The 25,217-nt window shown below is 37.3% G+C and overlaps 1 protein-coding gene across 4 annotated transcripts in view; it reads right to left on the bottom strand.

The window, feature by feature from the left end:
* The window catches only part of LOC126299109 (uncharacterized), a 372,168-nt gene that overhangs the window by 107,965 nt on the left and 238,986 nt on the right, over positions 1-25,217 (bottom strand). For all 4 annotated transcript variants that reach the window (XM_049990789.1, XM_049990790.1, XM_049990787.1 and 1 more), the window contains 7 exons: positions 18,455-18,586; positions 15,759-15,927; positions 15,555-15,679; positions 15,337-15,461; positions 7,759-7,977; positions 4,110-4,306; positions 3,805-3,996 (listed from right to left, as the gene is read on the bottom strand). In XM_049990789.1, coding sequence (XP_049846746.1) covers positions 3,805-3,996; positions 4,110-4,306; positions 7,759-7,977; positions 15,337-15,461; positions 15,555-15,679; positions 15,759-15,927; positions 18,455-18,586 — 1,159 coding nt within the window. The remainder of the gene's footprint in view (positions 1-3,804; positions 3,997-4,109; positions 4,307-7,758; positions 7,978-15,336; positions 15,462-15,554; positions 15,680-15,758; positions 15,928-18,454; positions 18,587-25,217) is intronic.

Here is a 25,217-nt window from a genome sequence, read left to right as displayed (position 1 = left end):
GGATCCTCAGATTAAAACCCCAACATCTCACCTATCTCTGTCCAAGAAAGCAGTCATCCACACCGAATATTAGGGAAAAATTATTTTAAACCTGAAACAGAATGTAGGGAAGCTTTCAGGAGCATAAGGAAAAATATTAGATTGACAGATTAATTTCCCAAGGAACTGGAATATTTAAAGCAACAAGCAGAAACATCACAACTAGTGAGGTCACAACTGAATCAATGTGGACTCATGTGGACAAAAGTAATGGGCGATGGTGGATTTAGAGTAATAACTGAATATTTCTACAGAATTAATTAATTTATTTATTCATCCAGGGATCATTTCATAATGATACAGGATTTGCCATCATAATGCAATGAAAATAAATATTTAAAAATATAAATATATAGAATTCATAAGAGTGTTTTATGAGGATAGTAAAAATGGACAGCCGTGGTCTGGCTGGAGGAGCCATCCCAGCATTAGCCTGAAATCATTTAGGAAAACCACAGAAACCCTAAACAGGATGGCTGCATAGAACAAACTCCACCCCTCTGAATACAGTGTCAGTGTCTTAACAACCCCACTACCTCATTACTTACACATATGAAAGTAACGATATATAAGGCCTTTAAAGCAAAGATACTTACATAGAGTAGCCACATACTATATTAATATATTGATGGTTTATGAAAGCATTTATTTCAGTTTCTCAAACAAGCATCTCATCACATACAAACTCACAGTAAGAATTTCACCTTTAAACAAGCACAACCACCTTCTTAAATAAAAAGAACAGAACTAGTATTGATTTTCCATTGATGAAGCTAGGACAGGACATAAATTTATGATGGATGAAGAATATCACTCCAAACATGATTCCATGTGAATAAAAGTGTCGGTGTAGTACTGGAAATTCTAAAGTTACTATTAAATATCAAACATTTTAACAGACACATCAATGACATAGTCATTCAAACGTAGTTTAAACACCCCCGTGTTAGTGTAGTAATTGAGGGTGACTTTAGTTTGCTTGGTATTGATTGGGTAAACTAAGCATACATAACTGGTAGTAAAGACAAACACTCTTGCAAAATAATGTTGAATGTTTCCAAAATCCATCTTTCAATCTGAAGCTCTCTGTGTGTGTGTGCAGTTTCCAAACTTCCTGCTGGATTAAAACTGTGTGCTGGAAGAGCAATTGAAACTGGAATCTTACTTTCTGTGGGAAATGATCTCATTAACTTAACTATCCAGGTCTAGATAGCTCACTTAATAAAATTTTGTTCATGAAAGGCAATGTTCTGGATATGAGTACTGGTATGCAGTTTTAATCCACCAGGAAGGTTTGATATTGACCCTGGAGAGGGTTAGAAGCCTTTTCAGTAGAAACAGAAGCAACAGTCTGGATAATTGACTGATCTGACCCTGTAACTGATTGCACCATTGTGTTGGTGTGCTGTTAGTGAAAATGGCTGAAAGCAATGGGAAACTACAGCTGTTATTTTCTGTGTGGGCATGTAGCTGTTCTGTTTTTGGTATGAAAGATGTTCACAGGTCCAGTGGCTGTTTGCACAAGAAGAGGCAGTCTAGAGATCTGTTGCCACGAACCATTAAAATGTATGGGAATGGCAGAAGAGAGGGATGAGAATTCTAATTCACAATGCCCTGTGGAGTATATATGCAGATGTACAGCAGATATATTCAAAGCTGTTAAAAATTTAACCTTACGAAAAAAGTCAATAAATGCTTAGCTCTCTCTTTTTAAAAATAAAATGTTAACCTTTCTAAAGCTAGTGTAGGGACCTTAATAATAAGATATAAGACATTAGCACATGCATGCAGGCATTGTTGCCATGTTCCATATGAAAATGGAATAGGCTAATATTGGTAAAAAGTAAGCTCTTCCATGCTCCGTACTGTTGCTTGTGGAGGATGAGAGCAGATAAATTATTTCAACTACAGTGCATTGCACAGGATTTTAATACTACAAAAGACACAAGAGCACTACATACATTTCATATTACCAACAGGAAATCTGTCAAAGACTATAGACACACAGTGAGAGCTATCATATCACATCACTCAGACAGTGAATTTTGAATTTGAGGTGGTTAAGGAAAGTGAAATAAGTAAGATAATCTTCACATTTAAGAATAAATACTCAGCTGGATGGGATGATACATTGAATGCTGTAGTTAAAAAATGCTCAAAAGAAATGGTTAAACCACTAAGTTACCTCATAAACTGTAGTATTGGTGAAAACCCTTATACTAGTAGTCTAAAAATATGCACTGTTAAAGCAGTGCATAAGAAGGGAATTACAAAAGAAACTTCAAACTACCACCAAACATTGATGCCTACCTTCAATAAGGTTTTTGAAATGATATTCATTTCTCAGATCTATGTTTATTATACACAAAAAATTGTTAACAACAGAAACCATGGCTTTACAAAAGATCATTGTGCAACATCTGCAGTTACTGAATTTCTCCATAAAGTGTACATACTCCTAGATGAAGGAATGAGGACAACAGGGATATTCTTAGATCTTACCAAAGCCTTCAACTTAGTCAACCATGGGCTGCTCATTGAGAAACTGAAGATATACAACATCAAAGACTTATCTATGCAGTTACTGTCCACATACTTAACGAACTGTAAGCAGTGCTGTAAATTTTCATGCAAAATATATAACAACATCATAATTTCCCATATTTTAGGGATACAGTAATCCAGAGGGTGCCACAGGGTCAATCCTTGGTCCCATCCTGGTCTTGGTTTATGTCAGTGGCATGACACAACCTTTCAACTCACATCTAGTAAGCCATACTGATGACACCTCCTCCTATTTTATTAGAAAGACTCGTAATTACAGTAAGTTGCTACTAATGATGTAACAGAAGTAACCATGTATTTTCTACACCAATGTCTAGCCACTAAAATCATTAAAGTCCACACACCAATATTCAAACAACCAGCTCTCATGAGGTTGAAATAAACAACATATATAGTTTTACATCAGTAGAAACAGGTTAAATTAATTTCCTTGGTTTAATCTGGACAAAAATCTTCATTGGGTAAAGCACATTAATGCTGTATGCGACAAAATCATCAGTAGTTTGTATCTGGTAAGCCAACTGGCAAAAATAGTTCCAATCATACACCATGGAATAATTTATGCATTTCTTAACTATGGTATGAATCATGAGGCTGTGAAGCAGACCTATACCTGTACAGAATACTATTGTTACATAAATGAGCAGTTAGGCTAATACATGGACTAAGGTTCAGAGAGTTCTGTTGTGAAACCTTTGCCGAACATAAATATTTAACAATATATTCCTTAGATTTGTATAAATTTATTATATTTTCATGAATAACAAAAACAATGTATAAGGATGTAGTGATACACAGAATTATGACTCTAGGAGTAAGGGCAACTGCTTCAGGAAGAGGACAACATTAAAAATAACTGATGATTGTTCTTATACTAATGGGCAGACATGGTTCAACAAGCTGCTACATACTTTGAAAACTTGTGAAGCAAAGGTGTTCCACAGTGAGTTAAAAGAGTTCCTAATAAATAAGTGTATCTACTTGGTGAATTCTAAGCTGCAGGACCTGGGTTGCAACATGCAATATAATAAGAATATTAAGATGAATACATATATCATTACTGTATGTGTTATTTATATTAATTTATTACTCAAATTATGTATGACATTTGCAAAACTCTTCATCTTGACAGCTACACACAAAAAATTTAAATAAATAAATGGTGTACTAAGAAATGAAAATAGTAAGATATTTACTCACCCTCCCAAGTCGAAAAAGTCTTCTTGGACATCAATGGTTGGTATTCTTAAAATGTTGCACCATATATTGGCAATCAGATGCTCCATAGGTGTTGATGGCAGATCTTGTGGATCAATACTGCAGTCTTCATTTACATCAATTTTTGGTAATGCTCTCTTATCTAATTTCCCTGATCCTTCCACAATCGGCGTACTGTATAAAAAATACAAAATCAAAAATATAACAATAATACTACTACTTTATGCAATCTATGTGGATATTTATCTCAAGTAACAGAACACTAGCAGATATCCACTGCAACAAACCTCGAAAGAAAGAAGAATTTTGATGGTATCATGTAAAATGGTAACCTTTTCTTCAGAGCTGCTCTCACTGCTTTACGAGAAGTTTTACCTTCTGGGACTATGTATGCAACAAGAAATTTATCAGAGCCTTCTTCTCCTAGTGCTAGTACACATCCACTGTTGACCATGGGCAACTCCAAAAGTGCAGCTTCAACAGCCTGTAAATAGATTGATAATATAAATGTCACACAGTAAGTTAATGAAATATTGCAGGTATCTTATTTTATTTAATGCTACAGTATTTGCTATCATCTGTGAATTGATTGTTATGATTTTTCTGGCAGCAATGATATACCTCATAGGTGCTGACAGTAAGGACAGCAAAATTATTTTCATCTTCATATGTTAATCTCTCTATATGTGGCTAAATAAACTAAGGAGAATTTAACACATACATATAGTCAAGAACAAAAGAAAGAATTGGAAATGTACTGTAGCATTAAGTTACTGCAATAAATGGTGAAACTAAGAGCAGCTCAAAACAATAAAATGGTAAATCATGAAATTAAGTTTTGAAACTAAAGAAAACCTGTAAATGGGAAAGTAATATCATGGTGTCAGTAAGAGAAAAAGGAAGGAAAATATCATTCAGAGCTGTAAATCATATGATGTACACAAAGTGTAAGATAACAACAAGTTCATACAAGATACCATATGTTGGTAATGTATAGTATAAAACATAGAATGAGCTATTTGGGATATTTATTAGTAATATAATGTGAAATAATGAGTTATGCCTACAAATTGCAGACTTAAACATTTCAAAAATTGAAAACAATATCTATGTTTTTCCAGACAGTGACATTTTACTACTTTAATGAAGGAACCCTTCAGTCCATTCCAGTATCACACACACACACACACACACACACACACACACACACACACACACACACACACACACACACACACACATTCCCTCACTGTATTTACCTTATGATTTAAATAAAATTTGCAGCATTGTCCCCAGTTGGTCTTGAGTCAAATGGAAAGATTGAACCAGAGACTTTGAAGGCTCAGTGACAAACTGGGCTGTGACTTTCTGGGCTTGCACCATCAGGTTAAAAACTGTAGGGTCCTCCTAAATGTGTCACATGTACACCACACATCAAAGGCTGCTATCCAGAAAGTATTGATAAAAGATTCAAAGAAATGCCACCTACAGGCAAAGGTATTAAAATCTTAGTGATTAACTGCTAAAGTATTAGCAACAAAATGCCACTACACTTTAAAAAACAGTGGTCTGCACATGATACTAGCTACAGAAAACTGGTTAAAACCCAAAATTGATATCAGTGAGACTTTTGGGGAAAATATAAGTGTATATCAAAAAGACAAGGGTAATAGTACAAGGCATGTTTTTTTAAAGTATGTACTGTTTTGAAATAAAAATAACACAAGTAGAGTTTCCTTAGAAATTTTAATTTCACATGAAAGCCTGACTTTAATCTACTTTTCTAAATAATTCCCACCAGTATTCATTGCTTATATATTTGGTTGTGAGTACGTGAAATGCCTTCTTCGACTGAGAATCCTGCTGTCCTTGAAACGTGCACTGTGAATCAGGTCAGTGAAGTGTACGGAGAAACATTACGTGCGATGAGATGATACGGTAACGGGTAAGAGCTTTTAAAAATGGCCGTACGAATGTACGTGATGATTTGATGCAGGAAATCGATGAAAAAGTGAGAGAGAACAGACACTGCATGATTTTGACATTATGTGGTGAATTTCCTCAAGTGTCAAGAAGTGTGCTGTTATATTTGGTCGTATGCACATGTGGGATCTCAATTGGTTGATGCAAGTGTGGAGCACAATGCTGTATTGACATAAAGGCAGATAATTATCTTTTATTCTTAGTGCTGATAACATTAATAAAGGAATGAATACATATCTTTCTCATAGTGGTTGACTGTACAAGATCCTTGTTAAGACAAATACACAGTTCTGAATTATCCACCCACACTTCACATTATGAATGATAATTACAGACTACATAAGCCCTGGCCAGCAAGTACATGAGAACAGTGAATAGCAAGTACAAGAGCAAGTCACAAGTGAGCCTGAGAGAAGCTGTTTTCACAACATAAATACATCCTCTGCTGGACCTCAGCCCTCTGATTGCAGTGGCGGTTGTGGGAAGCTCAGCAGTGACTAGTGCAGCATGTGCTTCAAAGTGCGATCAACTGGTAGTGGTTAATACTGTAAGTGCTTTACACAGTTTTTGCCTAATCAGGTGGCAAGGTTCCTTCAAGGGTGTTATTCAAAAAGTAGTTGTATGGTACATTAAGTGCCTTAATATTGGTGGAATTATGTAGACAGTGACATTAAAGTACAGGATTTTATGTAAAAATGAAACTACTTATAAATGTCTACTTCTTTTATTTTTATTTCAAAATGGTACTTACTTAAAAAAAACATGCCTTGTGGATGGAAGTGGTGTATTTGTCTCAGTAGACAAGAAACTAAAATCTCCAAGACAGATACTGAAACTGCTTGGGAGATTGTCTTGGTAAGGAGCGCTATCATAGGTTGTCATAAACTTATGACTAGATCCTTCCGTTGGCCACCAACTCACCTCCATATATAACCAAAAACTTTGGAGAAATTAAAGTTCACTAGTATGTAAATTTACCAATTATACTGTCATCATTGGAGGAGACTCTAACTGTCTAACAACAGATTGGGGAAATTACCCCTTTGACAAGACTTCCTGAGGAATATTACTAAATGCATTCCCTGAGAACTATCTAAAGCAGATTGTTTGGAAGCCCACTCATGATGGAAATATAGTCGATCTAATAGCAACAAATAGATATGACCTCTCTGAGCGTGTCCACATAGAAACTGGTGTCACGATAATGTGGCAATTGTAGCAACAGTGGCTAGCAAAATACAAAGGGTAACTAAAACATTCCTCGATAAGGAACTCGAAACATTTAGTTCTGGAGAGGAGTATGTAGAAGAACTGTGGCTCAGATTTACACAAGAAACTTCTAAAGAAGGCAATGTGTGAACCCTTCAACTACTATTGCAGCAGCATATTATTGAAGGACCACTCCCAAAACCCAAAGAAATTCTGGTCATATGTAATGGCAATTGGTGGTACCAAAATTATCATCCAGACACTCATGTATGAGAATGGGGCTGAAGCTAGCATAGCAAAGCAAAAGCAGAAATGCTGGACTCTGTTTTGGATTTTCCTTTACAAATGATAATGCAGTGGTATCGCCCCAATTCAATTCTCACATCACAACAAAGATTAGTGATATAGGCACTAAGGTCAGTGGTATTAAGAAACAGCTGACATTGCTAAAATTGAATAAAGTTCCTGCCATTCCATTGCATCTGGCATTTGAAGATATTTGCAGCCACTCATGGGAATAAAACATTTGCTTAAGATGAACACAATTGTTGTTTCTTAAAATTATATCAATATATGATGTTAATGCACTCTCTTTTATTGAGATGGAATAGAAAACTTGAATTTTAACTCAATAACATTTCCTTTATTTTCAGTTTATGGTACACAAAATGCAACCAAATTTTCAATTACTTGTGTGCTTATATTCTATATGAGTTTTTTGACATCCATTCAAGCAACACTCACCTGTATCTCAATACTGTAACCACGTATTTTTATCATAGAATCACAGCGGCCACATATTTCAAGATTACCATCTGTTAGCATATAACCCCAATCACCAGTACGGTATAGACGTGGACCAACAGTTGGGGGTACATGGTCTGGCCTTGGGATAAAGCGTGTAGTATTTAAATCGGGACGATTGAGGTAGCCCATTGCAAGTGTTGGGCCTCCAACATAAATCTAAAAATAAACAAAAGTAACAATTCTCTAGTAGCTTTGTAGTTAATCAAGTTCTGCAAATATATGTCTATTTCTTCCAAATTTAGTACACTTGTTAATTACATACCATTTCTTAAATATCTACATTTAAATGTAGTTGTTTACAAAAGCATTACATAGATAAATTTCCTTTCTAATTTTATTATCTTGCTAATTGTTAAATATCAGTTATCTGTGATAATAGTTTATTGCATTACAAATGTGAGAACAAACAACATCAACAGCATTTACTTCACATAAAGCTGATAACTTTAGGAGAAGTAGGACAAAATTGTATACAGATGTTATTTAATAGAAATGTGAGTTGGAAAAATGAGCAGAGTTATGTACATAAGGTAATCAGATGTAAATACAAAGTTTTCTGCTAAATGCATTAAAAGTTTCCAAGAGTTAGAAACAAATACCATACCATTTATAAGAAATGAAAACAAGGTCCCTAACAAAGAATTTATGTATAAGTTTGAACACGTTTGAAGTACACAAAACAATATACAGTCTACAGTTTTTATATACCCCAGGCCCGGCCATGGCATGCCATACTTCATGTGTGCAGGTTGTGGGGGCTAAGGCCCAGCCTGCCTCAGCCCTTCTCAGAAGTATCCACAAGAGCACAACATTTCATTGCGTATTGTGATGTGGTATTTCTCAGTTGGCACAACTCTCTTTAGTTTGGTAGAATTGTGGAGTTAGTGCTGTTTATCTTTTGTGTGCAAGTGCTCTACCTACTGAGCTACCCAAGTATGACTCGTGACCCATCCTCACAGCTTCAGTTCTGCCAGTACTTCGTCTCCTACCTTTCAAACTTTACAGAAGCTCTTCTGCAAACCTTGCAGAACTAGCAATCCTGAAAGAAAGGATATTGCGAAGACATGGCTTAGCCATAGCCTGGGGAATGTTTCCAGAATGAAAAGGCAAAGGTCCTGAGTTCAAGTCTCAGTCTGGCACACAGTTTTAATCTGCCAGGAAGTTTCATATGACCACATACTCCATAGCAGAGTGAAAATCTCATTCTGGCAGAGCCCATTATGTTCCATGAAAATGCATTACACTAATGACTTCAGACAATAAAGAGTTTTTATGTGGGGTGACTTTCTTTAGAAGGGATCACAAACTGCCATATATTTCCACATGAAACTGAGAGTGTGCAGCGCTATAGACAACATATACTTCTTGCTTCGATACCAGCATATGATGGATGAATAAGTGATAATTTTATCTAAAGAGATAAATTTCAACTATACATATTTCACATTCTGCTCAACCATATATTTTTGCTAAAAAAATCTGCTTTGTCATCAAATATACGTTGTTGTGGACTTCAGTCCTGAGACTGGTTTGATGCAGCTCTCCATGCTACTCTATCCTGTGCAAGTTTCTTCATCTCCCAGTACCTACTGCAACCTACATCCTTCTGAATCTGTTTAGTGTATTCATCTCTTGGTCTCCCTCTACGATTTTTACCCTCCACGTAGTCCCCCAACACTAAATCGATGATCCCTTGATGCCTCAGAGTATGTCCTACCAACCGATCCCTTCTTCTAGTTAAGCTGTTCCACAAACTTCTCTTCTCCCCAATCCTATTCAATACCTCATCATTAGTTATATGATCTACCCATCTAATCTTCAGCATTCTTCCATACTCCTAGATGAAGGAATGAGGACAACAGGGATATTCTTAGATCTTACCAAAGCCTTCAACTTAGTCAACCATGGGCTGCTCATTGAGAAACTGAAGATATACAACATCAAAGACTTATCTATGCAGTTACTGTCCACATACTTAACGAACTGTAAGCAGTGCTGTAAATTTTCATGCAAAATATATAACAACATCATAATTTCCCATATTTTAGGGATACAGTAATCCAGAGGGTGCCACAGGGTCAATCCTTGGTCCCATCCTGGTCTTGGTTTATGTCAGTGGCATGACACAACCTTTCAACTCACATCTAGTAAGCCATACTGATGACACCTCCTCCTATTTTATTAGAAAGACTCGTAATTACAGTAAGTTGCTACTAATGATGTAACAGAAGTAACCATGTATTTTCTACACCAATGTCTAGCCACTAAAATCATTAAAGTCCACACACCAATATTCAAACAACCAGCTCTCATGAGGTTGAAATAAACAACATATATAGTTTTACATCAGTAGAAACAGGTTAAATTAATTTCCTTGGTTTAATCTGGACAAAAATCTTCATTGGGTAAAGCACATTAATGCTGTATGCGACAAAATCATCAGTAGTTTGTATCTGGTAAGCCAACTGGCAAAAATAGTTCCAATCATACACCATGGAATAATTTATGCATTTCTTAACTATGGTATGAATCATGAGGCTGTGAAGCAGACCTATACCTGTACAGAATACTATTGTTACATAAATGAGCAGTTAGGCTAATACATGGACTAAGGTTCAGAGAGTTCTGTTGTGAAACCTTTGCCGAACATAAATATTTAACAATATATTCCTTAGATTTGTATAAATTTATTATATTTTCATGAATAACAAAAACAATGTATAAGGATGTAGTGATACACAGAATTATGACTCTAGGAGTAAGGGCAACTGCTTCAGGAAGAGGACAACATTAAAAATAACTGATGATTGTTCTTATACTAATGGGCAGACATGGTTCAACAAGCTGCTACAGACTTTGAAAACTTGTGAAGCAAAGGTGTTCCACAGTGAGTTAAAAGAGTTCCTAATAAATAAGTGTATCTACTTGGTGAATTCTAAGCTGCAGGACCTGGGTTGCAACATGCAATATAATAAGAATATTAAGATGAATACATATATCATTACTGTATGTGTTATTTATATTAATTTATTACTCAAATTATGTATGACATTTGCAAAACTCTTCATCTTGACAGCTACACACAAAAAATTTAAATAAATAAATGGTGTACTAAGAAATGAAAATAGTAAGATATTCTTCCATAGCACCACATTTCAAAAGCTTCTATCCTCTTCTTGTCCAAACTAGTTATTGTCCATGTTTCACTTCCATACATGGCTATGCTCCATACAAATACTTTCAGAAATGACTTCCTGACACTTAAATCAATACTCGATGTTAACAAATTTCTCTTCTTCAGAAACACTTTTCCTTGCCATTGCCAGTCTACATTTTATATTCTCTCTACTTCGACCATCATCAGTTATTTTGCTCCCCAAATAGCAAAACTCCTTTACTACTTTAAGTGTCTCATTTCCTAATCTAATTCCTTCAGCATCACCCGACTTAATTCAACTACATTCCATTATCCTCGTTTTGCTTTTGTTGATGTTCATCTTATAACCTCCTTTCATGACACTGTCCATTCCATTCAACTGCTCTTCCAAGTCCTTCGCTGTCTCTGACAGAATTACAATATTATAGGCAAACCTCAAAGTTTTCATTTCTTCTCCATGGATTTTAATACCTACTCTCAACTTTTATTTTTTTTCCTTCACTGCTTGCTCAATATACAGTTTGAATAAAATCGGGGAGAGGCTACAACCCTGTCTCACTCCCTTCCAAACCACTGCTTCTCTTTCATGCTCCTCGACTCTTATTACTGCCATCTGGTTTTGTGTACAAATTGTAAATAGCCTTTCGCTCCCCGTATTTTACCCCTGCCACCTTCAGAATTTGAAAGAGAGTATTCCAGTCAACATTGTCAAAAGCTTTCTCTAAGTCTACAAATGCTAGAAACGTAGGTTTACCTTTCCTTAATCTATTTTCTAAGATAAGTCGTAGGGTCAGTATTGCCTTATGTGTTCCAACATTTCTGCGGAATCCAAACTGATCTTCCCCGAGGTCAGCTTCTACCAGTTTTTCCATTTGCCTGTAAAGAATACGCATTAGTATTTTGCATCCGTGACTTATTAAACTGATTGTTTGGTAATTTTCACATCTGTTAACACCTGCTTTCTTTGGGATCGGAAATATTATATTACTCTTGAAGTCTGAGGGTATTTCACCTGTCACATACATCTTGCTCACCAGATGGTAGAGTTTTGTCAGGACTGGCTCTCCCAAGGTCGTCAGTAGTTCCAATGGAATGTTGTCTACTCCCGGGGCCTTCTTTCGACTCAGGTCTTTCAGTGCTCTGTCAAACTCTTCACGCAGTATCGTATCTCCCATTTCATCTTCATCTACATCCTCTTCCATTTCCCTAATATTGTCCTCATGTACATTGCCCTTGTATAGGCCCTCTATATACTCCCTCCACCTTTCTGCTTTCCCTTCTTTGCTTAGAACTGGGTTTCCATCTGAGCTCTTGATATTCATACAAGTGGTTCTCTCTTCTTCAAAGGTCTCTTTAATTTTCCTGTAGGCAGTATCTATCTTACCCCTAGTGAGATAAGCCTCTACATCCTTACATTTGTCCTCTAGCCATCCCTGCTTAGCCATTTTGCACTTCCTGTTGATCTCATTTTTGAGACGTTTGTATTCCCTTCTGCCTGCTTCATTTACTGCATTTTTATATTTTCTCCTTTCATCAATTAAATTCAGTATTTCTTCTGTCACCCAAGGATGGGTCCTCGTCTTTTTACCTACTTGATCCTCTGCTGCCTTCACCACTTCATCCCTCAAAGCTATCCATTCTTCTTCTACTGTATTTCTTTCCCCCATTCTTGTCAATTGTTCCTTTATGCTCTTCCTGAAACTCTCTACAACCTCTGGTTCCTTCAGTTTATCCATGTCCCATCTCCTCATATTCCCACCATTTTGCAGTTTCTTCAGTTTTAATCTGCATTTCATAACCAATAGATAGAGTCCACATCTGCCCCTGGAAATGTCTTACAATTTAAAACCTGGTTCCTAAATCTCTGTCTTACCATTATATAATCTATGTGATAACTTCTAGTATCTCCAGGGTTCTTCCATGTATACAACCTTCTTTCATGATTCTTGAACCAAGTGTTAACTATGATTAAGTTATGCTCTGTGCGAAATTCAACCAGGCGGCTTCCTCTTTCATTTCTTAGCCCCTATCCATATTCACCTACTATGTTTCTTTCTCTCCTTTTTCCTACTCTCAATTTCCAATCACCCATGACTATTAAATTTTCGTCTCCCTTCACTACCTGAATAATTTCTTTTATCTCATCATACATTTCATCAATTTCTTCGTCATCTGCAGAGCTAGTTGGCATATAAACTTGCACTACTGTTGTAGGCGTGGGCTTCGTGTCTATCTTGGCCACAATAATGCGTTCACTATTTTTTTATTCATTATTAAACTTACTCCTGCATTACCCCTATTTGATTTTGTATTTATGATCCTGTATTCACCTGACCAAAAATCTTGTTCCTCTTGCCATCGAACTTCACTAATTCCCACTATATCTAACTTTAACCTAACCATTTCCCTTTTTAAATTTTCTAACCTACCTGCTCGATTAAGGGATCTGACATTCCACACTCCGATCCGTAGAATGCCAGTTTTCTTTCTCCTGATAACGACGTCCTCCTGAGTAGTCCCCGCCCGGAGATCCGAATGGGGGACTATTCTGAACATAGCAGATGAAATAAAATCTTATTTTCTACAAGGAATCATATAACCCTCTTAGAAATGGCTTTCCAAGACTGCTATCTGAAATACAGCTTCATCTTCACGACAAGACAAGGGGGCGGGGGGGAGGGGGTGACTGAGTCAATTATCAAATTGCTGAAGACTATGAAGACTAAAGATTCTCGTGGAGATAATGGGATATCTAGCAAGATACTAAAGCACTGTTCAGTATACATTAGCCCAGTACTTACCCACATTTGCAATTTTTCCTTTAGCATTGTTCAGTTTCCTGAATGATTAAAGTACTGAATGGTGAAACCACTTTATAAAAAAAAAGGAAAAAGGGATAATGTAGATAATTTTAGACCTATTTCTATGCCACTGGTGTTGTATAAGTTATTAAAAATGCTGTATATATAAGAATATTTGATGAGTTCAGTCCACATAATTTTCTGTCACATTCACAGTTTGGTTTTAGAAGAGGTTTAGCAGCTGAATACACTATATTCTCTTTTCTTGGTGAGGCACTGGTGGGATTAACCAAAAAGTTGCAAACAATAGGTGTTTTCTTTGATTTACCTAAGGCATTTTATTGTGTCAGTCGCCGAATATTACTGTAGAGGTCAGACCATTATGGAATATGAAAGCAGCTCACAATGGGTTTCTCTTATACTGTAACAACAGACAGCAAAACGTTATTCTCCATAGTACCGAGGAGGCATCTGACTGAGGCATGGTTAAGTGGAGGATGCCGCAAGGGTGAGGACGACGACTGCTATTTCTGTCTTGTAATGTGATTCCAAAATATTTGTGTTTGCTCATAAACACTAGCTTGGTCGTGCAGGATGTTGAGTACAACATGGGTGGTGTATCAAGTAGTACACTTCAAGATATAAGTTCATGGCTTGTAGAAGATAAATTGATGCTTAACCACAGTAAGACTCAGTTTTTACATTTTATAACACACAATTCAATTAAAATGGACATTTTGATCAAACTGAACTCGCATATTATTATCAAGTCTGGTCAATCCAAATTTCTAGGTGTTTAGATAGATGGCAATCCGTCATGGAAAGCAAAGTTTCTGAATCTTGTTCAAAAAATGGGTGCTGCTATACTCACCACTGGAACAGTATCTGCAGTAAGAGATATGGTGATGTGCAAATACGTCTACTTAGCCTATTTTCATATGCTTATGACATACGGATATGCAAGATCTGGTAACTATTCTTATAGACAAAGAGTATTCTGTAATGATTTTGTTATTAACAATATGAGCTAATTCACAAGATTTAGTAGCTTTCATTCAGTTCACACTAGGCACACATACAATCTGCATTTGAATTGCACCTCCTTGACTCTTGTGCAGAAAAGTGTGCAGTATTCTGCTGCATCCATTTTCAGTAAGCTATCATAATAATTAAAAACTCTTAGCAGTGATTCTCACACTTAAAAGTCTAACCTAAAGAATTTCCTCATGGTTCACTCCTCCTATTCTACTGAGGGAGTTCTTGGAAAAACTTGTTGATTATGGTACTATATACAGTTTGTCATCTGCACAGGATTCATGTAAATTTAATTTTATCTATAATTAACTTTTCTGACGTCAGTTTCATGTACTGACATATTCCACGATAATGGAGATTTGCCCCCAGTTAGGTTCCATGGAACTAGATGTGTAAAATAAATAAATCTCTCCACACAGACTTTCCATCCCAGATCACAACTGAAACTGATACTGAATCATGTAATTAACCAGAAAATTTATGGACGTTGATAGTATGTAGATATTATAGCTAAATACATACCTCTCCTGGTACAGCAACTGGTTTAATATTAAATTCTTCATCCATTATAATTACATGTACTCCTGGTAGAAGCTTCCCCACAGGACAAAACTTACGCTTTTCTGGATCAGGTATTACTGACAAGTCTGCAATGGAAGATAAAAAGAAGAATGGTGGAATAGCCTTATACTCATCATCAGGGAAAATAAATCAGATTCAAACATAAATCTTCAGGATACCTGCGCATGCAATATCATGGCATTCTGAAACACTATACAAATTCAGCATCTTCACTTGAGGAAAAATTTTTGCAAATCTGTCTCTAAGTATCATTGTAACAACTTCTCCACAGAACCATATTTGCCTGTAACAAGAAATAAACTTAGATCAACAGGTATGTAAAGTATAGCATTGATTAGGAAATATATCCAGTGTTTTATTACCTCATGTGTTTGAAAGCTTCTTGAATTGCATTATCCTTGTTGAAGTCAAGTAGTGTCTGCAGCAGTGATGGAGTGAACATCATTCGTGTAATTTTATGCTTTGATAAAAATGTGAAAAGCCTAGGTGGATCATAAATTATATCATCTGGCACAATATATAAAGTTTTCCCTGTGGACATAAAATTATTTATCTGTTTTTTAGCAGGCTAAAGACAACCTGCTTTATTACAGTTATGAAAATCTAAACATTAAAAATGTGGAAAAACTTCCTTCAAAGTAAATGTTTAAAATGTCAATTTATGTCATGAAAATTCATATTTCCAGACCTTATTACATCCTCTATGCCTTGGTGTAAATAAAATAATGTGTATTGTATCATTAACTTGAACATGATGATACTATATTCTGATGGTTTTGGAACATATGAAAGCATACAGTGTGGGAAACTCCCTATGCAGTTTGTTGGAAAGCAATACCTGTGATGTATCACCTTCACAAACTTTTTGATGTGCTTTCGCTGGTATTCTGTGCCCTGCTGCATCTGTTCAAGCCACTTGGTGAAGGCTTCATGGTAGGCTTCTTTTGGTAGGCCTTTTAGGTATGTCTCATAAACAGGGACAGTTACGTCAGGGCTAAGAGGTGGATGGGGAAGTGTCTGGACCTGAGAATCCAGAGCAAAGAGTTTGTTTTAGGAGCATGGTGAGCTAGTACATTGTAATGATGAGGCAGAATCCCTGCTAAACATGATTTGGATGTTTCTGCTTGATAAATTCAAATAGTTCAGGCACTGAATCTCCACAACACCAACCTAGAATAACAGTCGTACTTCCGTCAATACACTGGTAGTGACATGCCCACTATCCACAAAGAATGTGTATACCATCCTTTTCCTGACACTTTATGCAATTTCCATTATTACTGGATGGCTCTCCTCTCAGATCGTCTATATGCATGACTGCCTCCAATTTGACCTGCCAGAATCAAATTTTCCTAGCATATGCTGGCAAAATTAAATGGTCTGAGTTTCTTGATCATAAGTTAGAAGGTGCAGTGTCCAATGACAAAAAACATTAATTAAAAGATACACAATCTTATAAACTGCTGCTGATCTCCATGAGTGCATTCAATTTGTAGACAGGTGCAAGAGGAATCTGGACTCAAAGGTCGTTTACTTTAGTAGCACCAGCTACTAATTTTTTTCCCCAAGAGAGTTTCACTTATGCCTGAAATGATGACACTAGTAACACTCTGTTGTTTTGGAAAGTGAAGAGTCATCAGAGCCTTCTGCAAATTTTCCAGACACATCTGCATATAATAATATCTTGAAATCATAAAAATTATCTTCATAGAAATGTATAGGTTACAACTTCATTACTGCCTCAATTCAGTTATACCACCCATGGTATTGAGATTTTCAGGTAGTCACCTGGTTAGCCAGCCACAGTCATATTGATTTTTATTACAAATCAAAAGTCCATTACAGGAAAGGATTAAAATCCAACCTTTTTATTTTGTGGGCCCTGCTCTACAATCACATTTCTTGGTGCACTCATTATCACTGTCATTCAGTGTAAGCATATGTAGTCTTTGGGTTGGACAGCAGCATTCTAGGTAATTATTAATCTCTAACTGATAAGAATATCTTGGGCATTAATAAAGTGCTTCAGCTGTATTTAGTCCTTTATAATTGGATCACTACCAATTTTTTGACACTAGAAGCCACATCTTCAGGTCAACATATAACTAAAACATATGATCACCTGAAGATGTGGCTTGTGGTGCCACGAAACCAGTAGTGACCCACTAATAAAGGACTAAGTACAGCTGAAGTGGTTTATTAATACCAAAGATGACTACTCATAGCTGTTGTTGCTCTACCTACATGTACACTGAGGCTTTTAACCACAACATATTATTCAAATAATTATATAATCAATTGTTTAAGACTTTCCTGATGCAGAAAATAACACTGAGGATCTCATGCATTTGATACACTGCTCAGCATCATCTGATTAGTTTTTCAAAATATGGGTGAACTACATCAAACTACATAAATATGTGGAAACATCACATTAATTAAAAATTGTTATCCATTCCATATAACTATATAAAATTTTTTCTTCAAGTGAATGATGTCTGAGTAGGGAAAAATGAAAGGGAATTTCAAACATCTGCTACATAAGTGGTCACAATTTGAAGAATGAATCAATTAATTTTACTCTTCAGGAGTCGAGTAATATTAGCAGATTTAGGTTTTCCATGATTTCCCTAAACCACTTAAAGCAAATACCTAGGTGGTTTCTTTCAAAAGGGCACAGCTAATTTCCTTCTTCATCCTCAAAACAATCCAAGCTTGTGCTGCATCTCTAATGACCTTGTTGTTTATGGGATGTTAAACCCCATATTCCTTCCTGTTTTTCTAGTCAGCATCCTTTGGATCATGAATGACTCCCCCAAGTACAACATAACTCTATTCATGACTCATGGTAGACTTCCTCTGCAAAAAACTCTTAACATTATACACACAGCTTAACATTATGTAGGCTACAGAGAAGAACAGGTAGACACTGCTCAAACTTTCAAAACATTTCTCTGAGGATATCTTTTCTACAGATGTGAATTAAATACACCAAAATTTCATTTTTATGATTATTTTACTTCTTCTGTCATATTATTTTACAGGTCAAACAACTTACCTTTCATCAGTGGCCTTAGCATTTCCCACACAAAAAATACATTGCAGGCCTCTCGCTCTGTCTCTTCATATGGATACGCAAGATGTCGCCAGTGGTAAGAAAAAACTGCTCCACGATGTGGACACTGTATACCTAATGGGTGTGATACAAAAAGTAAAAAGAAAAGGTAAGTATTCAAAAGCAGTTTTTCAAATATTTCAATAATATGGTTAATTTTATTCTTGGGCATTAGGTGGTGGTCTAGGGCATATTTCTGTACCTGATGTTTTATCTCCTATTTCTGGAGAAATCCATTGAGGCTAAAATACACAGTTAGTCAATATTCATACTTCAACAAGCTCAGAAACTAAACTATTATATACAAACAATTTGGCTTGTTGACTTTGTTTCAAGTTTGTGTATTAACCTACTGCATAATTTAGGTTCCTGATGAAACATAAGGCACCAGGAGATGAACATTAGGCACAGAAACATGTCTTAGACCATTATCTAATGTCCAAAGAATAAAAACTGCAAAGACTTTCAATAACTGGGACTTCAATTAAGAAGTAAAATGTACACCTTCAGTGCTAGTTGCAACTTAAACATACTGTTATATCAATTTATGGTGCCTGTTCACATATGTTTCTTTCAAAATATTCTCATTAGGTTTAATTGATTAAATGTATATGATATAGCTCTTTCTTGGCTAGTAGTGTAGTGCTGTGATGAGTCTTTGTGATCTTCCCAAGGTGTTTTATTGTGTAGATCATGTTATTCTCTTAGAAAAACTCAAGTTTTATGGAACTGATGGTTTTATACACCTGGTTTCAATAATACCTAACAAAGAGAATGCAAAAGGTTGTACTGGATAATTCAAACAATGTTGGAAGGGTAGAAAAGTTTAGTGACTGGTGAGAAACCACATAGGAGGTCTCATAGGGTTCAATTCTGTGCCAACTCCTATTCCTCACATATGTTAATGACCTTCCACTTAACATTCAAAAAGCAGAATTGGTCATAAAATTGACTCTCCCCAAATTTTGAAAAAAAAAAAGAAAAAAACATGCTATATTTAGTTATATACAACAAGTAGAGTCATGCCAATAATTTATGTAAAACATGAGCAGGGGTCACTAAATAGGGTAGAATGCTCAAAATTTTTGGGAGTACATATTGATGAAAACTTGAACTGGAAGAAGCATTTTACTGAGCTTCTCAGACAATTAAGTTCAGCTACTTTTGCTCTTCATAAAATAGCTAATCTTTGCTACAAAAAAATCAGCCTCTTGACATATTTTGGATATTTCCACTCCATAATGTCTTATAAAATAATTTTCTGTGGTAATTCATCACTCAGAAAGGAAGTATTGATAGCAGATAAATAGCCAGTTTTAACCACGCCGTTACTAAATATATATTCGCTAATAAGACATGTAAGTAATCCATCACATTGATATCTATACCTACAACACTAGACGGAAAAAAGACTTTTATTACCCAGTGTTAAAACTGTCAGTGGTTCAGAGAGGAGCTGAGGATGAAGCAATAAAAATTTCAGATCATTTATTAATTTTATTTATTTATTTATTTAGCACTCATATTATCACATTCATGATATTGGACTTGTCAAAGCATAGAACAGTATAAAAATTACATATTTACACCATGTACAAAATCTTATCATTGGTATCAACACATCTTTATAACAAAAACATTCTTCTTCTTACATACTACATACAAATAGAAGAAAAGCTTGTGAAACCCCTTGATTGATTTTACTAAAACTATTAAATACCAGTACTTTAGTTAAATAGGCATAGTAACATACAGCACAAAAGTTAGGTGCATAATTGCATACATACATGAATGAAAGAAGTTTGGTGTTATCTAGGTATGGTTGATAACTATGAATTTTTGTTTAGAGTTATGAAGTAGATCTACAGATTTGAGCAAAATTCCAGGCATTCGTTAATGCTGTAAAAACTGTTGTTTATTAGTTGATTTTTTAGTTCTTTTTGGAATGTATTAGTGCTTGGTATTTTTTGATGCTATCTCTACAGAATTTTTGGTTTGTAAACAGCACTATCCTGATATAGTGATTTTCTGTGCACATCCCTATGATAATCATCCCTGTTCCTTGTTTGATGATGGTGGACCTCACTATTCAAAGGTGGAACTAGATGCTTTTTATTGAAGCATATGCTTCCAAATATAAATATAAATGGTAAAGTCATGATTTTTAATTCCTTAGAGATACCCCAACATAGTGATCTGTAAGCAACATCAATTATTAATCTTAAAGCTTTCTTTTGGAGCGTAAAAGACTGCTTTGCAAAAGAAGTATTTCCCCAGAACACTATTCCACACTTCAGTAGACTATGCAGTATGTGTAATAAACACTTAACACTGTTTCAGTATTGCAGCAATCTTTAAGCACTCTTAATATGTAACAGCACTTACTTAATTTTTTTGTTAAGCATTTCTACATGTTTTTCCCATCTTAGATGCTTATCCATCCAGAATCCTAAGATTCTTTTGCTAAATTTGGCTATTCAATAATGTGAATTTTACATTGGTCCTATTTTGTTCCTTATATGTTGAAGTTCATCAATACAGTTTTCTTGTCATTGGCAACTAGACAATTACCTTTAAATCATTTTTCTGCCACTTCTGCTGTTTGTTGACTTTTTGCTGCATCTCATAATCATTCTTCTCTTTTATAATAAATCTGGTATCATCAGCAAATAATATGGTATCAGCTGTTGAAAACTGTTGAGATAGGTAATTAATATAAATCAAGAATAACAATGGTCCCAATACTGAGACCTAGGGCACCCCATAATTAACTTTTTTATATTCAGAATGGTACACATTCCCGTCTTGAGTAATTTGTACTCTTTGTTTCCTTTCAATTAAATATGACTAGAACCACACGTAGGAAATACCATGGACAACATAATTATACAGTTTTAACAGCAATAGATTATGATTTATAAGATCGAACACTTTGGAAAGGTCCAAAAACAACCCATAGATCAGTTCCTTGTCCTCAATAGCTTTGTAAACAAGTTTTAGGAAACTGAAGAGAGCTGTTTTTGTGTAGATTTGCCTTTTCTGAAACAATTCTGTGCATTTTTTTTATTTTTGTTTATTCTTCCAATTATTTTCGAAAATACAGATAATAATGACAGGGGTCTGAAATTTTTAATGTTAAACTTGTCACCACTTTTGTAAACTGGTATTACTGCTGACTGCTTAAGTTTACTTGGAAACACACCAGTTTCAAAGGAGTCATTGATTATGTCCACAAGTTGAGACACAACATTATTGGTACTATATTTAATAATTTTGTCAGGGATAGCATCAAATCGACAGGTCATTTTGTGGTGTCACCGCCAGACACCACACTTGCTAGATGGTAGCCTTTAAATCGGCCGCAGTCCGTTAGTATACGTCGGACCCGTGTGCCATCACTATCAGTGATTGCAGACCGAGCGCCGCCACACGGCAGGTCTAGAGAGACTTCCAGCACTCGCCCCAGTTGTACAGCCGACTTTGCTAGTGATGGTTCACTGTCTACATATGCCCTCATTTGCATAGACGACAGTTTAGCATAGCCTTCAGCTAGGTCATTTGCTACGACCTAGCAAGGCGCCATATTCAGTAATTAGAATGAATTCTGAACAGACAGTATTGTGAGTCATGTACCGTCAAGAGCGACATTCATCATTAATGGATTAAAGTTAAGTACCAAACTAATTACGTGCGCTTTCTGAATTATAATTCCTTGTCATGTTCCAGACCTCATGTCAGTATAGTCCTTCCTTCCTCACGTCAGCCTGCGTGAGCTAAAACGCGTGCATTTCGGCCTCCCCTAGTAACACGGTGTTGGCTCTTCTGCCAACACATTGGCGACGAGTGTAAAAACGGTGTTCTTGTCTATACTACCCTGATTTAATTGTGTAATGGCTCCGCCACAATCTCCAGATGTACCGTCCGAATTTTATTGCTTACAGAATCAGCAGACGCAGGCCTTACTGGATGCCCTTAGACAGCTCGTCCAGGGTCAACGTGCGATGCAAAACGATGCGGCAGCAGCCGCTTCACCGCTAACGCAGCCACAACACGCTGTTGCACCAACTTTTCAAACTTTTGATGCTGCACTGGAGAGCTGGACGGAGTGGCCACACCAATTTGGATTCCATCTCGCCGCCTCCAGAATTCAAGGTAACGAGCGGCAGCCTTTTCTCCTTTCTTCAGTAGGTGTGACCACGTACCGTGTGATAGTCAAATTATTTCCCCGACGCGACGTAGCAACTCTGTCCTACGACGAAAATTTATCTGCATTAGATGCATATTTCAAACAATCAGTCAATGTATTTGCGAAACGGTATACCCTCTTTCGTACAAAATGTACGGCAGGTTAGACTAATCGGGAATAGGTTGCAACTTTGCAAGGCCTTACTAGGGATTGCGCTTTTCAGTGTCAATTTGGACTCCCATATTCAGATACTATGGTACGTGATGCAATTGCACGGAACGTTTCTGATGTTCGAATAAGGGAACAGATTTTGAAACCAGCAAATCCATCCCTTCAACAAGTGATGGACATATTGAATCGGCAGGACACACTTAACTTTGCTCAGGAATCATTTGAAACTTCGCCAGCCGTGTGTCAGGTTAGCCGGCACGGCTGGCGAGCTGCACGGAGCAGTGAACAGCCCTCGCGCCCGCCCGCGCCGCTGCCATCAGGATCGCAGCCACTTGTGCCGCACCGGCAAGCAAATGCAGTGCTTAAAACATGCGCTACTAAACATTCGCGTGAGAATTGCCCGTCACGTCAAAATATTTCCTTTTACTGTAATAAAGAACATGTTCAGAGTGTTTGCCAGAAAAAGCACAGATCGGAAACTCCAAACCATCCAGGTCCTTTTCTTCGCACCGGAATTGCATTGGATTTCGGGATCGGTTCTGTGCTTGCGCACAAAGATCGCCCTATTGCCTTTGCGTCCTAATTGCTCTCGTCTGCGCAAAGAAATTATTCACAGATCGAGAAAGAAGCATTGGCTCTCGTATTTGGTGTTACAAACTTTCATGACTTCTTGTATGGTCGTCACTTTACCATAATCACAGACCACGAACCTTTGACATCGCTTTTTCATCCGAAGAAGCCTGTACCTCCATGTACAACGCAGAAATTCATTCGCTGGTCTATTTTCCTCTCGCAGTACCGCTACGATATCTTGTATCGGTCCCCTGCTAAGCATGGAACCCGATGCGTTGTCCCATTTGCCTGTTGCTGAGGCTAGGGCATTCGATTCCTCCGAACTTGCTTGCATGTTCGTTGATTCGGAAACCGATGAAGTGGTCAAATCGTTTCCGATTGATTTTCGTCGTGTGGCTATAGCCACAACTGCCGACCCTGTCCTAGCTACCGTTCTGCGTTTTGTTGTTACGCAATGACCCTTGTCCAAGTCACGGATCGCGGACCTGTTAGTTCGCCGATTTTTTGCTCACAAGGACACTTTTTGTTTGACGTGGTGTTTTGTTTTTGCGTTCTGATAATGATCAGTCCAGGGTCGTGGTGCCACGTTCGTTAAAGTCCTCTGTCTTAAAGCTTCTCCACCAAAGACATTGGGGTATAGCGAAAACGAAACAACTTGCTCATCAGCAGTGTACTTGGTTCGGAATCGATGCCGAGATTGACTATGTGATCTTCTTGCATGGTGTGTGCCGAACAACAATCAGCACCACTGCGGAAATTCTTTGCATGGCCAAAAGCTACTTTCCCTTGGCAACGCTTACACATCGATTTTGCTGGTCCATTTTGGAATGCTCGATGGTTGGTTGTGATAGATTTATTCAGTAATTTTCCTTTTTTTGTCTGGATGTCTTCCACGACATCTGCCACCATCCAAGCGTTATCTGTCTCTTGCTTTGAACGATTGTTTCCGACAATGGCACACAATTCATGTCCGCTGAATTTGTCATTTTGCAAGGCCAAAGGTGTTCAACATCTGACGTCTGCGTCGTTTTTGCCACAGTCACAGTGCCGCTGAATGATTGGTCAGGACTTTCAAGTCGCAGATGTTGAAGTTGAAAAAGTCGCATTCTCGGGAGGATGCGTTGTTGCTCTTTTTGCCCTCGTATTGCTCTCAGCCCCGAGTTGGTTGCTCACTGGCTGAGTTGCTCCATGGTCGCCCTCATTGAACCTTGATGTCTTTGCTACATACACCGCATCAGGTTCCTGTGCAGCGGCAGACACCTACTTTTTCCCAGGCGACGTTGTCTACTACTGCCACTATCGAGGTTCACGGCGTTGACTCGAAGGGCGCATTCTTCACTGCGCTATGTATCTGGTTTTGGGGGCCTCTGGTGAGGTGCGCCGGAATCGCAATCAGCTGCACCTCTATTGTCTCACGGGATCTGCCGCTCGCCGTCTGCTTTCAGTGACGGTGCCGTCCAGTCAGTGCCCCGGGGACACCCATCTACTGGCTTACCTCAGCCCCAGGTGTTACCGACGCTGCCTTCCATTTTGCCCCATGGTGACACGCTGCCGCCTTGACCAGTTGTCCTCCGACATGGAACTCTTGCCCGCTCCGAACCATATGTCGTCTACGCCCGTCGGGTGCCCCGTCCCGATGGAGGTTACCCTTTGGCCCCTCCTGTCTCTCTAGAGGCGCATACACTGCATGTTGGTGTGCACCCTTGACTAGGTTTTCAGGTGTTCACTAGCTCCTCCCAGTTTGAAAGGCAGGGTGCGGGTAGCACAGCCTCACCA

Source organism: Schistocerca gregaria, chromosome X, assembly GCF_023897955.1.
Source record: "Schistocerca gregaria isolate iqSchGreg1 chromosome X, iqSchGreg1.2, whole genome shotgun sequence".
In the NCBI taxonomy this organism is placed as follows: domain Eukaryota; kingdom Metazoa; phylum Arthropoda; class Insecta; order Orthoptera; family Acrididae; genus Schistocerca; species Schistocerca gregaria.
This window is presented reverse-complemented; position numbering and strand designations above follow the sequence as displayed.